Below are 15883 nucleotides of genomic sequence, written 5' to 3'. Positions count from 1 at the left end.
CATTTATACTCAAAAAATACTCATGTACAGGTCGTAACCGGTACAGTACAGTACGAGGGCCGGAACGGGGTCAACTCAGCCGCAGAAGGTCAACTGTATAGAGGGAGCGTTCGATTCTAACCTCAGCCATCCTCAAAGTGGTTTTCCGTTGTTTCCCACTTCTCCTCCTCCAGGCAAATGCCGGGATGGTACCTGACTTAAGGCCATGGCCAGTTCCTTCCTTCCTTGTCCATCACTTCCCTATCTATCACTAGGCTCCTGATTTGAATAGCAGGTGGGGCAGCCTGGACGAGGTACTGGTCCTCCTTCCCAGTTTTATCCCGACCCCCAAAGTGTCACACTCCAGGACATTGCCCTTGAGGCAGTAGAGGTGGGAACCATTGCTAAGTCCGAGGGAAATCAACCCTGGAGGGTAAACAGATCAAGAAAGAAAAAACTGTAAATCAAATAAAAGGTCTCCTCATGTTTCAAAACAATTTTAAGCAATACTCTTGCACTGTCATCATCCCTGGTGAGAAGAAGCCGCCTTGTGGAGGGATGGGAAGATTGGAAGGGACAGGCAAGGAAGAGGGAAGGAAGTGGCTGTGGCCTTAAGTTAGGTACCATCCCAGCATTTGCCTAGAAGAGAAGTGGGAAACCATGGAAAACGACTTTGAGGATGGCTGAGGTGGGAATCGAACCCACCTCTACTCAGTTGACCTCCCGAGGCTGAGTAGACCCTGTTCCAGGCCTCGTACCACTTTTCAAATTTTGTGCCAGAGCTGGGAATCAAACCCAAGCTTCTGGGGGGGGGGGGCAGCTAATCACGCTAACCCCTATACCACACAGGTGGACGTTATTTTGTTATGATAAAAAATGAATCCTTTTCTATATGTGCTCTTTTTTCTCCAAGGCTTCATTTTTTTTTCCACTTCAAATCTTCCTTTCTGTTTTTAGTAATCTAGTCACCTATCTTGTTTGTTTAGTAGGATTTTAGGGGTATTCTTTACTGTAAATTACTACCACACAGTTTGGTAGTTTAGATGTGTGTTGTGCAATTTACATAGTTGGTTAAACACTTTATTCATTTCAGATGAAATAAGATAAAGTGCAGGTGCAATCCATCTTAGCTGCAAAATAATAATAGAGTTCAGAATCAAAATCTCTTTATTTGCAAATGAGGTGTCTACCTCAGTGGCAAATGGTACACTAAAATACATTATACTCTGACATTGTAATCACCTTCTTATATCTATGTTACAATTGCCCATATAAAGTTTTATTAGATTCTGATAACTACTTCTTGATGCATGATTATTTATTTGTTTGCAAGGAGTGCATTTAGGGCAGCACAGAAATAAGAGTGTGAATGTAATATATCATCTATAGAATGCTAAAACTCTTCTAAGAACACTCTCTGCTTCCTCCTTTGACATTCAAAGAAGTTCAAGGTAGAAGAGTTACAAAATCATATTCTTCTACAAAAACATTCATATAAACTCATAATTTCAGGTGTTGGTAACATCAAGCCAGGGGTAGAGTTCAACTTCTTTATGGATCCAGAAGCCAATTTCATCGTATTTAATTCTACAACAAAGGAGACCAACCCAATAACACTGATTCCTTGGGAGACTTGTAAGGAGAGGAACAAAATAACAGTGGTGAGTAATAACTTATAAAACAAGGAAGAAATCTCACAATATTCCAGTAACAGTCTGCAGCTGTTGTACGTAGCTGATGTACTTTTAAAGAAAAATTTATCTTAAAGACATTGCTCTAATTAGGATTCGTTGACATCTTTGAAACACCCTCAAGACTCAAGCTGAATCTTCCTGGCATCTGAACAGATATGATAAAACACTCACTAAAAAGGGTGAACATATTAGAGATTTTTTTCTTTTAATTCTGATAAGGAATGGCTGACTTGACATACCATAGAGCCTAAAAAATGTTAAACAGGACTTTAACTTCTGGAGGGGCACATGGCCCTTGTGCTCACTTAGTCTACACCAGAAATGAATATGCACTAAGGTCATTCACAAGGGCAATGTTGGCTGTGCATAGAGCTACTAACTCTATCCCACTTAGTAATTAGGTTATGAATAGTGGAAGCCTATACCTTCCACTCCTCCAGGGATATTCATGGCCTGTACTGAGATGGCTCTTTTAACTTTACAAACGTGAAACAGGTAGTTTTCTAGATTACACCAACAAAATTATATTGTTCTTCTCTATCAGAACCCACACCAAATACTGTATTTAATATGAAATAGTCAAACAATTGAATTATGTATTAATTTGGCATTAAAAACATTAAAATATACAGATACAGATAAAATCCATATAGACTAAATAAGCTTACTACAATGATAAAACTATATACACCTCAAAATACCTTGCATACCAATGGATACACTTCTGTATCAATATAAATTTATGCTCTGTAAAAACTACAAGAAAGCAACTGTTTCTAAACACTAATTAGTTAAAAATGTAGGATTCCCTGATATCTGAAACAAATTCCTCTTGGTTTCTAGCAATATACTAATTGTACACATTTAAACACTGGGAGTATCTTAAAGGTTTGAGGAGAATAATGTCTGCTCCTAGCAGTAGCAGCGCTAAGAAGCTTGAGACCCACCTGCAGTAATTGAAAATGGGCCCCTTGTTCCCTGATAAGGAAAGTTATAAGTTTATTTTGTAGTACAAGGTTGTATATTACTACAGTGAACAGCAACAATGACGACAATAATAATAATAATAATAATAATAATAATAATAATAATAATAATAATAATAATAATAATAATAATAATAATAATGCATTCACATTGGGTTACTTTCCAAATCAACTTAAAACAACAATAATAAAACCTCTTCACAAGTCTGAAAATATTTATGACATTAGAAAATACAGATCAATTTTGATAACTACAACAATATCAAAAATATTTGAGAAATGCTTAAAGAACAATATTTACCAAATTTTAGAAAACACCACATACTTTCGCCCAGACAGTTTGGATTCATTAAAAATCTCGGAACAACTGATGCCATATCCACCTTAATCAAGAGAATATATGAAAATTTTAATTCTTCTCTGTTCTCCACAGGGATATCTCTCAACCTTGAAAAGGCATTCGATAGTGTATCCTGGATTTACCTGAGAGTTACTTGACAGATCGAGTACAGTATGTCAAAATTAATCAATCCCTAGGAACACCGATGAAGATAATAAAGGATGTCCCACAAGGCATAGTATTAGGGCCATTATTTTTTATTCTATTTATTAATGATCTAGGGAAAACAATACCAAATGATAACATATGCACATCGTAACATATGTAGATGATACAGTCATTTATGTCGAAGGTGACAGCTGGAATCTCGTCAGAGAGCAACTCAAGCACTGGAAAAGTTAAAGCATGGTGAACTCAATCTCCCCCCCACCACACACATGGAGGCAACAAAGTGACACAGAGGGATGATAAAAGTAGAACGTGATCGAAACTGACAGGAAAAAGTCAGTAGCTGAACTTGGCTTCCAATACCAATAGACCAAGTATAGGAAGCAACACTAAAATCAATACACATATATTAAGACAGGGATAATCTTAAATAAAGGGAGTTTATTCAAATGAAAAGGAAATGCATAATAAAAATTGCCTTACCTCATAATAGAGAAGAAAAGAATACAAAGGGGTACGCTACTTACGTATAACATACAGATACTGGTACATCAGAATATGTTTGGTTGAGCCAAATCAGGCTCTCTCTCTCTTTCCACATTTTTAAAAAAAACAATATTATTAGAATGAAATACGAATGCCACCGAATTAGAAAGTTGCCTCTCTCATGAAGAAAAAGGCTATTACAACAGGGAATTAGAGCATTCCCCTTTTATATCGGGTCAATGAAGCGACCTCGAATCAAAGGGTCTTCCTCCTTTTTACCACATTACCTCTCTCTTTTATTTTGTGTGCTAACAACAATTCCCAAAGAGAAAATCTATTATCCTTCAGGCACAAAGAAAACGTATAATCAAATAAGAAGGTGAGGGTAGGTGGGCGAGGCAAGGAAGTGTGCATAGAATATATACATGGAGAAAACAACAAATACGAAATTTCCAAGGTTACCTTCAAAATACACAAAAGAAGTTAAAACATGGCAGAGCCAGAAATACCATGAGAGAATGGTTAGGGAAGTCAGAAACAAGAATGAAATAACAAAAGATACTGGAAATTGGACGCCCAAAAATCAATGTAGATCCAGATATCAAACTCATTCACATGAACACACACAGAGACCAACACACAGAAATGTAGGGCAGAGAGACAAGCCAGTAAAGCATGTCGTAATAGTACACAACAAGTATAATCAGAACAACGAATCTGGTCTGGTAAAACAAACACAGAACCAGGCCAATAGGGAAAACGTGCACCACACCAGCAACAACGTATCACTCAGTCAAAACCCTCGTTATCAGTACACATCCATATCACACACCAAGGGTGGACATGAATAGTACAGAGTGGGTGAGCAAGAAAACACCAAAGGGTGTCGGAATCGAGCAAAATATAGAATGCCCATGCGTACACAAAATAGGTCTCTACACGTGTAAACATACAATCAAACTTAGCAGAAAACATAACAGGATCTACACTGCGCTTGGTTTCCGAACAGAACATAAAAATTGGCAGACATACGAGAATATAAAATCAATGAGAAACAAGTCCCCAATAAAATTAAAGTAGAACAAATACGTAACTCCAGAAAACACTTAAAAGCAACCATGGCAAGTCTTGGAAGGACCAGAAATAGCAAAATAATAAGTAAAGGAAAATAATTACATGATGAAGTAAAGGAAAATAATTACCTGATGGATAACAAGAACAAGAAGTCTCTCGAAAGAACCGAGAGTTTCACAATACCATATTTAAAACGATTAAAGTATCTTTTATTGGACAGAAAAGCCATGTCAGAAACCTCAGTCGCCATTTCCTTTTTTCAAAACTGAACAAGAATAAACATGAATGCAGATAAAAAGGACAAGACTAGGCAGAAACAAAAAATGATGAATCTGAGAGCCTGAGTCGCCATCTGTCTACATGGAGATGAGCTGTTTGATAATACAATAGATCGCAAGGAGCGATACATGTCAAAGAAGGGAAATAGTATAATGAATAGTAAGGTGTGGTTGAATGGTCAGATAATAATGAATTGTTTTTAAACATTAAGAAGACAAAACTTATGAATTTTTCAATAACAGATACAAGGAACGATTTTAATGAATTAACTGCACACAACATTAACTATAAGTTTAATTGTAACAGGTACAAAATTTATGGAGAAAGTAACATTAAGTATTTGGGATTGTTAATTGATGCAAACATGAAATGGAGAAGTCACATTATCAATTTAAGAAATAAAGTCAGAAGAACTACTGTAATTACTGTATATATTTCACAATTTAAAATGCATATCCAGTATGATATTTTTAAGAGAGGTTTATTATGCTTTAGTTAAGTCTATTCTTAGCTACGGGATATTGGCATGGGGAGGAGCCTACAAAAATGTAATAAATAAAATACAGGTTGTTCAAAACCTTATATTATGAATAATGTATCAGAAAGAAAGATTATATCCAAGTAGTCAATTATATGCTGAAGCAAATATATTTAATGTAAAGCAGCTCTATGCCCTTGTAATATACAAATATATTAACAAAAACAAAAATATAACTGAGAACATTAAACATGAATACTTAACACGCAGTAAGATGTACCACCGCTGCATGTTATACAAACCCAAACTTAGCATAACCAAATGCAATTTCTTCAATAACAGTTTTATTATCCATGAAAAATGATTTAAGATGCATCAGACTTATTTTCTGGCTTTCAGGTTCTTTACAAACTACTTTATTAAGCCAGAAAATAAGTCAGACGCATCTTAAATTGTTTGTCATGAATAATAAAACTGTTATTGAAGAAATAACTCAATGAAAATATCACGTCAACATATTCAAGTTCTGTTTGATGCTCCACCATGTGCTGTTGATCATACCTATCATTCACTCAAACCCATACTCGTACTTCAGGCCTCATTATTAAATATAGTTCTTTCTATATAGTTAATATTCTTAATTACCCATACAAGGTTTCACCTAACGTGGTATTTTACTGATATCCTGACTCAACTCTGTTGAGGTTGGTATAATTTTGTTATGTATAATAATAATATATTTAATGTATGAAAGAGACAGTTACAAGTTCAATGCATTTTAAGTATTAATATGGTAACAATAACACTACTACTGTAATACTGTATGTAAGAGTTAGTTATAAAATTATTTTTTTCAAGTGCTAATGTTTTTACAAGAGGTATGTATATAAGAAACAGAGTCCTGTAAATATGTAAACAATGTAATGAGTGAATAAATACTACTAATACTACAATTTAGTTTTCAAATCTGAAGGAATAAAAGTAATACACTTATATGGTACGAATAGACACACATAAGAAAGGCATATTCCAATTATAGTGACCAAAACACGCTGACCATCACAATATTAAGAAATAATCTTGTTCCTAGGACCAAATAATCTACTAATATTTACAACTCAACCATCCATCGTAGACACACTTAGCTTCACTGACTGCCGAGAGTTATAAACAGGCTCAAAACTTCAGTAATTAGAGTTTAGATAAGGATGATGTTTTTGCTATCGCATCTTGGCTAACTACTTCAAAAGCCTTGTTGATTGTTGTGAGTGGCAGCAAGGGATGATTATTATTGGAACAGGTTGGGAAACCCACATTCTTTCAGAAATAGCTACTGTACTCCTGTTGACGAAAGAAGCTCTGCTCTACGACGGCCTAAGTTTGAAATAACACTCTGTATTACAAATAATACTTTATTGTGTGCTGTAGCTTTATCAATATGTAAAATCACTCTTTAGCTACTGAATTAAGAAACAGTCATGGGCCCCTCACAAGCCACTGGCCCCTCCGCCTCGCAGGGCCTGCGGGGTCAGCGGGGTCCTTATCGCTGTCACTGGCTCTTAGTACTGTGTAGGCTGAGTGGTTCAGATGGTTGAGGCACTGGCCTTCTGACCCAAATTTGGTAGGTTCAATCCTGCCTCAGTCCGGTGGTATTAGAAGGTGCTAAAATATGTCAGCCTTGTGTCGGTAGATGTGGTGGCATGTAAAAGAACTCCTGCGGGACTAAATTCCGGCACAATGGCGTCTCCAAAAGCCGTAAAAGTAGTCAGAGGGACGTAAAGCCAATAACATTATTATTAGTACTGTGTATGGTTTAAATATTTAAATTATGAAACTTCCTTCTGAGAAGTTTTCAAGGAAGAGTCCATTACTAAAGTGCAATTTAGTATTGACGTACATCAGCATGAAATAATGAATTTAGTGTCCACAATACAGTATGACTATCAAAACTGAACAGGTAAGAGCTTCCTCACAAGCCAGCCACATCTACTGTGCTTGGATTTAATCCTTTCACTTTGAGTACAGAAGGTGAATGCCTAACCAACTATGCCACTCAGTGTGTTTTATGATTAGAGAGATTCTTCTTGCCTTAAGTTTGAAGCAGTTTAGTGTTGGAGATTGAGGATGAGATCTTCAAGACACTTTCGCAGCTACGGGAAGTGTAACAAATGCCTGACTTTCTGCACTGCGTCTTGGGTACTCCTAATACCTTCTTGCTAAACAATACCCACATATGCAACCTAGCAGCATTTGAGCCATGTTAATCACAGCAAGTAGAAGAAAAAGTGTGATCTCTTCCCTACTTTATCGGTCCTTCCACTAAGCAGCTCTTCCTCCGCTAACTGAGCTTGAGTTTGCAAGTCAGCATACGAAAAAAAGACAATTATTACATGCACAACATTATGCTTTTGCTTACCATTCCAGAAGTCAGTTGTCAGATAGTTTAGATAGTTTCTGGGTAGACTTCGTAGTCTTAGAAGATTTCAGTTCCTTTCTAATCCGTCTTGTTACAAAATAAAATCAACACTTCATGTGATGTAAACAAGTTTAGAGGTAATGTCCATCCTAATTCTTTGGAATTCATTGTGGTACTGTGTAAACGGTCCAAACACTTGTAAAATGTATCGTCCCATAGACTATGTTCACAGAAGAGTTTTTGTTTCACTACATTTTCAACTTGCACAATGGGTGGGTGAGGAAAGTGATGTCAATGCTGTATTAATCTATATAAATAAAATCGTAATGTGTCTGTACATTGACTATTTTAGCAAAATTTCCATACAGTTATCCGTTTCAGGTGTAATAATGACCATCTGAATATTTTTTAGCTTTGGTGTCTGTTTGTCTATAATTTGAAAACTACTGGATATATTTCTATCAAACTTCATATTTGGAATCCACCTGTCCTTGGGTAGGTTTTAGGGTCAATATTGTTCCTAAATCACTGAATTCACTGGGGGTTTATATGAAACTGAAACCATGATGTTGCACACCCACAAAATATACACAACCAAAATTAGTGAAAATCTGCCTGTCTTAATGAAAATCAATTTCTAAAACTTTTTTCTCATATGCATCATACGATACGAGGATTAATAAGGGAGATAACATAGATGGACCTTTTTTTGGTACAAGTCACACCAGACTTAACTCAAGAGCGGGTGCATGTAAAGCCTATTTCTTATAACTTGAAAACTACTGGAGATATGTCAACCAAACTTCATATTTAGCATCTACCTGTCCAAAGGTAGGTTTTGAGGTTCATACCATTTCAAATTCCCAGAATGGACTGGGAGTTTATTGGGAACTGAAATAGTGATTTTACTCTCCCACAATATATACAAGACTAACCTGACTGGAAATCGACCAACCTTGATGGGTATTCATTTCAAAAACTTTTTTCTCATGTGCATTTTTTCGATAGGAGGATTGATAATGGAGATATCATGAATGGTTGGTTTTGCAGGCTATATACAGCGGACATAGCCCAAAAGGTGTTGTACGTAGAGCGGATTTTATATATATATATATATATATATATATATATATATATATATATATATATATACACACACACAAGTGTTGGGGCAAAAGTCATGGCAACAATTTTTTTTCTTGAAAATACCAGTCTGGTTGGAAAATGTGACATATACAGATGAAAGGACAAGGTGTTAACTATATGTGTGGACAATGAATAGCATTGAAATATCGTTACACACTAATTTATTACAGTCGTACACAGGGCAATATGGCTTTCCCGGTGCAAAAGAATGACAACACAGTACACATAAAGTTGACATGACAAACCTGGGCCTAAAGACCCTCAAAGTAGTCCCCTGCTACTGACAGCACACGCTGCCAATGATGTGGAAGGCGCTGAATACCATCTGCCTCAGCATTTGCCGCACCATGTGTGAATTGGGTCACCTGTTGGCGCAGAGCATAGCAATGTCCTCTCGTGTTGCAAACCGCCTACCATGTAGTGGTTCCTTAATCTTTCGAATGAGATCAAAGTCACAGGGCGAAATGTCAGGAGAGTACGGTGGGTGCTCCAATTCTTTCCATCCCCAATGTCGCAGTAGCTGCCCTACACACTCTGCTTTATGTGGTTTTGCATTGTCGTGCAGGATTATTGCACTGTCCACAAGATCTGGACGTTTCTCCCGAATGCCACGTCGCACCTGTTGCACTAGGAAGTCCCTGTACTCATAGTACTGTGCGGTCACTGTTCTGCCATGAGGAAAAAAGTGGCAAACAATGACACCCCTGACGTCATACGCGACGATCACCATCAATTTGACTGGGGAAGGATTCTGACAGACCTTCTGCCTCCTTGGTGATCCAGCATGTCGCCACTCCGCGGACAGACGTTTCAGTTTTGGTTCGTATGCCCTGGCGCAAAATTCATCGATGGCGATTATTCATGACAAGAACTGATCGCCGTGTTGTTGCCAGCGTGCAAGGTGCTCGGAGCATATTGCATAGCACACCCACCTTTGAACTTCCGTCAGTGCATGTGGTACCCACCGCGATGCGATTTTGTGCAGTTGCAACTCATTACGCAATATCCTGTGCACAGTGCATTTCTTGATGCCACTTGCCCTCTCTAACTCCAGTAGCGTCCATCGTCTGTCTTCATTCAGGAGCTGCTTGATGACGGCATGTGCCACGTCAGTCCGCACACTGACAGGTCGTCCCAAACGTTGCTCATCACTGGTTGACACACATCCTTGCTGAAACTTTCCTACCCACTGTGCTACTGTGCAGTATGGTAGGGCATTATTGCCAAGGGCTTCCACTAATTCACTGTGACATTCCATCGCATTTCTCCCTCGAAGAACGGCTATTTTGATGTAAGCGCGCTGCTCAACACGGGTTACTTCCATCTCACATGACACTCACCAACTGACTGATTTCACAGCCCTTGTTACGCTACTACAAGCTATCACAGAGTCATCTGTTGTTCTGCATACACACTATGCCTGCAGAACTTCCACACGACACATATACGTTTGTGATCCGTTCACATATCTACAAGAAAAAAATAGTTGCAATGACTTTTGTCCCAATCCTTGTATATAAAATCGTAACAACCGTGTGTCTGTACATTGACTATTTTGGTGAAAGTTTCACACAGTTACCTGTTTCAAGTGTAATAAAGACCATCTGCATAGTTGTTAGCTTTAGTTTCCTGGAAGTCCTCATTTTTAACCCCTTTCTCAAAGCAGGATTGAGGCACAGTCTGCCTGACGAGCTAGAAAATTTAAATTTAGAAAAATTATATGTATTAGCCTGTAATCGACGGAAAGCTTCCAAGATCTTTAAATATTTCATTTTTTACCCCAAAAATGTTTGGAATATTGAGGCAATTTTAATGTCGGTGCAGACCTTCGTTTCGAGGTCAATGTCAAGAACTTAAATTTGAAATATTATCTTATTATACTTTCTATCATTTGTATAAAACTTCAGTTGAATAACCACCAAAATATCCATGGAAAAAAGCATGAAAAAAGACTATATTTCGCATTGCCTACTGTATATTAAAATATGTCCACTGACAAAGGGTAAATAAATCTAGATTTAGTGGGAAAATGATGGTGTTGGCAACACTGGCTGGAACAAGTGCTTGGACAAGAAAAGTGTCTATGTTGAATATTAATGCATATCAGCACCCTGCTACTTTGTATCTTCATATCTGCCTGTAAAATAAAGTTTCTCCATGTGAGCTCTTGTTACTTTTATTCTTTCTTGCCGTGCGCGTAGAGGCGCGCGGCTGTGAGCTTGCATCCGGGAGATAGTAGGTTCGAATCCCACTATCGGCAGCCCTGAAAATGGTTTTCCGTGTTTTCCCATTTTCACACCAGGCAAATGCTGGGGCTGTACCTTAATTAAGGCCACGGCCGCTTCCTTCCAACTCCTAGGCCTTTCCTATCCCATCGTCGCCATAAGACCTATCTGTGTCGGTGCGACGTAAAGCCCCTAGCAAAAAAAAAAAAAAAAATTCTTTCTTATTCTTTGAAGCCACCTTGTATTGATGATGTTTCATTTTTTATGTTGCAGAGGTGGCGTAAGAATGAGCTAGGAACTATCAACAGTGAGAAGATAAATCTTATTAATAAGGCTGAAGGAAAGATACTGACGAATGAGCCTGATAATGCTCAATGGGTCTCTGCAGATCCGATGGCAGCAGCAGTGGTTGTAAATCCTAGTCTGGTTACATCCAACATCACTCACAATGTAGCAGCGGAGACAGAGGGAGACTATGGCAGAGGTGCTATATTTGTAGATTACAATGACGTTCGACCGGTCAAAAATACTGTCATCATTAAAAATATAGATGTAGAAGCTTACAAAACATGGTTGAAAGAAAATCTATCATCATGATTTAAAATATTCTGATATGTAGCTAAATAAAAATACCTTTTAAGTACAACAAATTACAACAGATGTTCTTTTATTTAATTTAAGTAAAACATGCTTGATTTGGAATATAAAATATTGTATCCACTTATAATCTACCATTTTACTTTCATAGTGAGGTAAAGTGAAACCCTCATTTACGGACATTGAAGGGACCGTGCAATTTGTCTGCATCTGGGAGATGTTCTTTATTGGGAGGGATGTTGCCTAATCTAAATGTAACGTTATAACATGTTACAGTATATCTTCACTCTTTATATAAAATTGATTACTTTAACTACCTTCAATTTCTGGAAAAAAAATTCTCTTGTCATCACCGTTTTCATGGGACTGCCTTAACATACTCATTTGCAAAGAAGGAGTTGTTGTAACTGCATAAAATATAATATGGTTGACTGTAACGTTGATGAAAGCAAGTGATTACATCATCGGAGAAAAAGGAAAATTTACTGTGGAAAAGTAAACAACTGAAGCGAGATTCTAGAACTTGGTGGATCGACCTCTACCTTGGATACAAGATGTGATGTGAGCGGGCAAGGATACATACAAATTTCGTATGGTATCCTACGGCATATTTATCCAGTTTTGCTGTGACTGGTTTTCTAGATCACATAAATTCCTAGGATGCAGAAGTTGGTGCCCCAGGTGGTCCCAGACATATTCGATGGGTGATAAATCTGATGACTGAGCAGGCCACAGAAGTGGCAATATTGTGGAGGCATTCCTGAGATACCTTTGCTCTGTGCAGCCGAGCATTATCCTGCTGGGAAATGCCTCTTGGAAGCTCTGTCATGACGGGAAACACACGTGGCTGTAGTACGTCCTGTATGTATCACTGTGCTGTCAATGACCCTTGGATTACTATGGAGGTAACCAACTGTTGTATGCGATGGCCCCCAGACCAGCACACGAGCAGTGGGGGCGTGTGTCATGCCACAACGAAGGCAAAAGTGAAGTGCTCACCACGAGGCCTCCAGATGCAAACATAACCATTGTCAGTACACAAAGAAAACCTGGATTTGTCATTAAATGTAGACAGACCATGGCTATCCAGGTTTGTTATTCATGACACCACTGTTAATGAAGAAAATAATGGGATGATGTCAACAGCATGACATATATCAGGCACTGTGAGACTAAATTTCTTTCAGCCAAGCACCTGGAAATGATCCGGACAGACATAGGGACCTATCAAAATGATTCTATGTGTACCTGGATGGCAAACACTGACACAGTTGATCTGCTCATGTGTGTCGATGAATTAGATGATCTTATCTCCTGGTGGTTAGTCGAGGGCTTCCTCAGTCCAGCTGCCATGAGACCATGCCCTCACGCATCCACTAGTCGCAACCCATCCTAACACATCCAGCCTTGTGCATTCTGATAATGTACTTCCCTCTCATTCATAACTGGACAAAATCTCTTTGTTTTGTAGAGCCATGTCCAATGGTTGACGAGCTTTCCACAACTAGAAGCAGTGTTCCACCATGAATGACCAGCCACTGTAAGCCTTAATATAGACCATGGGTGGAAGCATGTTCATGGCCTCTGGTGGCAAGACCATTCAACTCAACATGTCACTACACAAATCATTTGACAATCTGCTTCAAAAGTTAAGTGCATGCCAAGTTTTTCAGTAAAATGACAGGTCTTTTATGGTGCACAATTATTAATGCAAATTAATATATGTACCGAAAGTCGTTCTGTTCCAAATGTTACTTATTTGCATCATTCCTACACAGAATATATCTGCAAGCACAATGAACACTACATTTTTTTTTAAAATGCACACTCAGTAACTTAATATTATTGCAGATTGTCAAATTTTATGTACTTTTTATACTTCTATACTTCCTACTTGAGACAAAACAACTGACAAAGTGCAAAGAAAACTAAAGTTATAGTATGTGTTGCCTGCCCACACTAACTGGACTTCAGACTCATCAATCAGGCAACTTTCTTTATTTATCCAGTTCCAGTTAATGGTACTGGAAGGCTAAATAGCTGCGCTAACAGGTACAGTAGTATTACTACAGGGCCCCAACTGTTTCTTGTGAATATGGTACATTTCTCTTCAGTCTTCAGAACTTATTTTTCCATATTTATGCATACCGTACTGTGTATTATGTCTCGAAATCCCAGTTCTGTCCATAGGCAAGAGATAAAGCAAGCTTTGGGATTCTCAAACAGCTGTCCATGTCTGTTTCTGAGATTTCATTTTATAATCATTTCTATATTCTTTCAGTTGGGATATAAAAATCTATCCACATTTGAGGAATGTCTGCAAGGAGAGGTTTCACGGAATTTTATCCTTAGAGAATACACATACTGCTTATTCTCTTGACTGCCAGTTTCTTCACTTCCCTTTACTCTTCCTCGGTTCTATAACTTTCTCCTCCAAGTCTTCCTTGGTTTCCCATTCAGCAATTTACTGGCAGATAATACAGTAAAACCTGCCTTTAGCAGAACCTCTATGAACTGGAAAACTGTCCATATTCAAAAATTGTCCTCGTCCCGTGAATTATGGTTTAACATTCATGTAAGTTTACCTGTATTTAGTGAAACCCGCCTGATGTAGGAACGGAAGGAAATTTTGCGACTATAACGGAAAAAATTTGTAAATTTCGTTCCTAACCCTTTTCAGTACATGTGTATTCCAAATGGATCCAAGATGTTCGAGATACTGACTGCTACAACAAACTCTCTAACAATGTAATAATGGTAATGTCAGTGCTGAGCTGGAGTGGCACAGTCCGGTGGTATTTGAAGGTGCTCAAATATGTCAGCCTTGTGTCGGTAGATTTACTGGCACGTTTGCCACTCATCACCTCCAAGAGAAGGAACAGAAATTGATGGTGATGAAGACGAGAACAAAAACGATGATAAAGATGGTTTATGTACCATGAAGTCCTACCGACATGCCCTATCAGCTGTAGAGAACATTCAGCCTATTTCGCTAAAGAAAAATGAAGTGAAATTGTTTGACATCATTTGTCATGACCGTATTTTACTTGAGAACTCTGCTACCAGCGATAGTTGTGTCCAGTGTACAATTCTAGATTACTGGAAGACGTAAATAAGTGCATATACTGTACTACTGTGCTCTGTGAGGAAGTTCTAAGCAAGAAGATTTGTTTTAGAGGTGATGAACTAATGTACATAAGTACACTATTGTATCATGTATCATGTACACTATTGTATCTACTACCGCAAAAAATCATATAAATATCCTGCTGGATTTTCTAATGGAGGTATGCAGTTACGATTTTTATGTTATTTTTTTAAGCACCTTTATGAACCAGAATCCTGTATACAGCAGAACAAATGTCCTCCAGTACCCTGGATTTCCACTGAGCACAGGTTTTACTATAATATGTTTTAACTACTTAGCAGGCAGTTACCCACAAGCTTGGTCTGTTGGAAAATTATGATCAATGAAAATTTATCCTTGCTGATGTTGCGGTCACTCGCCATCAACGTTGAGATAAATATTCACCATAATTTTTTAGCGTTCTGTCAATCATCTCGACGTTCCATATTGTAGGAAACATTCAAGAAAACTTTTGAGAAGAGATTTTTCAGAGATAACTTTTTGTTGTTGTTGTTGCTATTTTGCTTTAGATCGCGCCAACACAGATAGGTCTTATGGCGACGATGGGATAGGAAAGGCCTAGGCATGGGAAGGAAGCAGCCGTGGCCTTAAGTAAGGTACAGCCCCAGCAGTTGCCTCGTGTGAAAATGGGAAACCACAGAAAACCATCTTCAGGGCTGCCGACAGTGGGATTCGAGCCCACTATCTCCCGGATGCAAGCTCACAGCTGCACGCCCCTAACAGTACGGCCAACTCGCCCAGTTTCAGAGAGAACATTGTTGACTCAATGCCTTCACAGTTATACAGTATATCAGGCAGAGATCTTCATTCAGGGTATTATTAAAATAGAAGATAACATTGCAGGTGTAAGTGAAAAAGATCTGGTTG

At 38.1% G+C, this 15883-nt stretch overlaps 1 protein-coding gene across 1 annotated transcript in view; it reads left to right on the top strand.

Annotated features, from left to right (window-relative positions):
- The window catches only part of LOC136857672 (inosine-uridine preferring nucleoside hydrolase), a 78739-nt gene extending 66818 nt beyond the window's left edge, over positions 1-11921 (top strand). Inside the window, exons 5-6 of the mRNA XM_067136507.2 lie at positions 1492-1640; positions 11545-11921. Of these exons, the coding sequence (XP_066992608.1) occupies positions 1492-1640; positions 11545-11868 (473 nt within the window). The 3' untranslated portion in view covers positions 11869-11921. The remainder of the gene's footprint in view (positions 1-1491; positions 1641-11544) is intronic.
- The last annotated feature ends 3962 nt before the right edge of the window (positions 11922-15883 follow it).

This window comes from Anabrus simplex, chromosome 1 (assembly GCF_040414725.1).
Source record: "Anabrus simplex isolate iqAnaSimp1 chromosome 1, ASM4041472v1, whole genome shotgun sequence".
Classification (NCBI taxonomy): Eukaryota; Metazoa; Arthropoda; class Insecta; order Orthoptera; family Tettigoniidae; genus Anabrus; species Anabrus simplex.
Note: the sequence above shows the minus strand (reverse complement) of the source record. Positions and strands in the feature narration are given on the sequence as shown.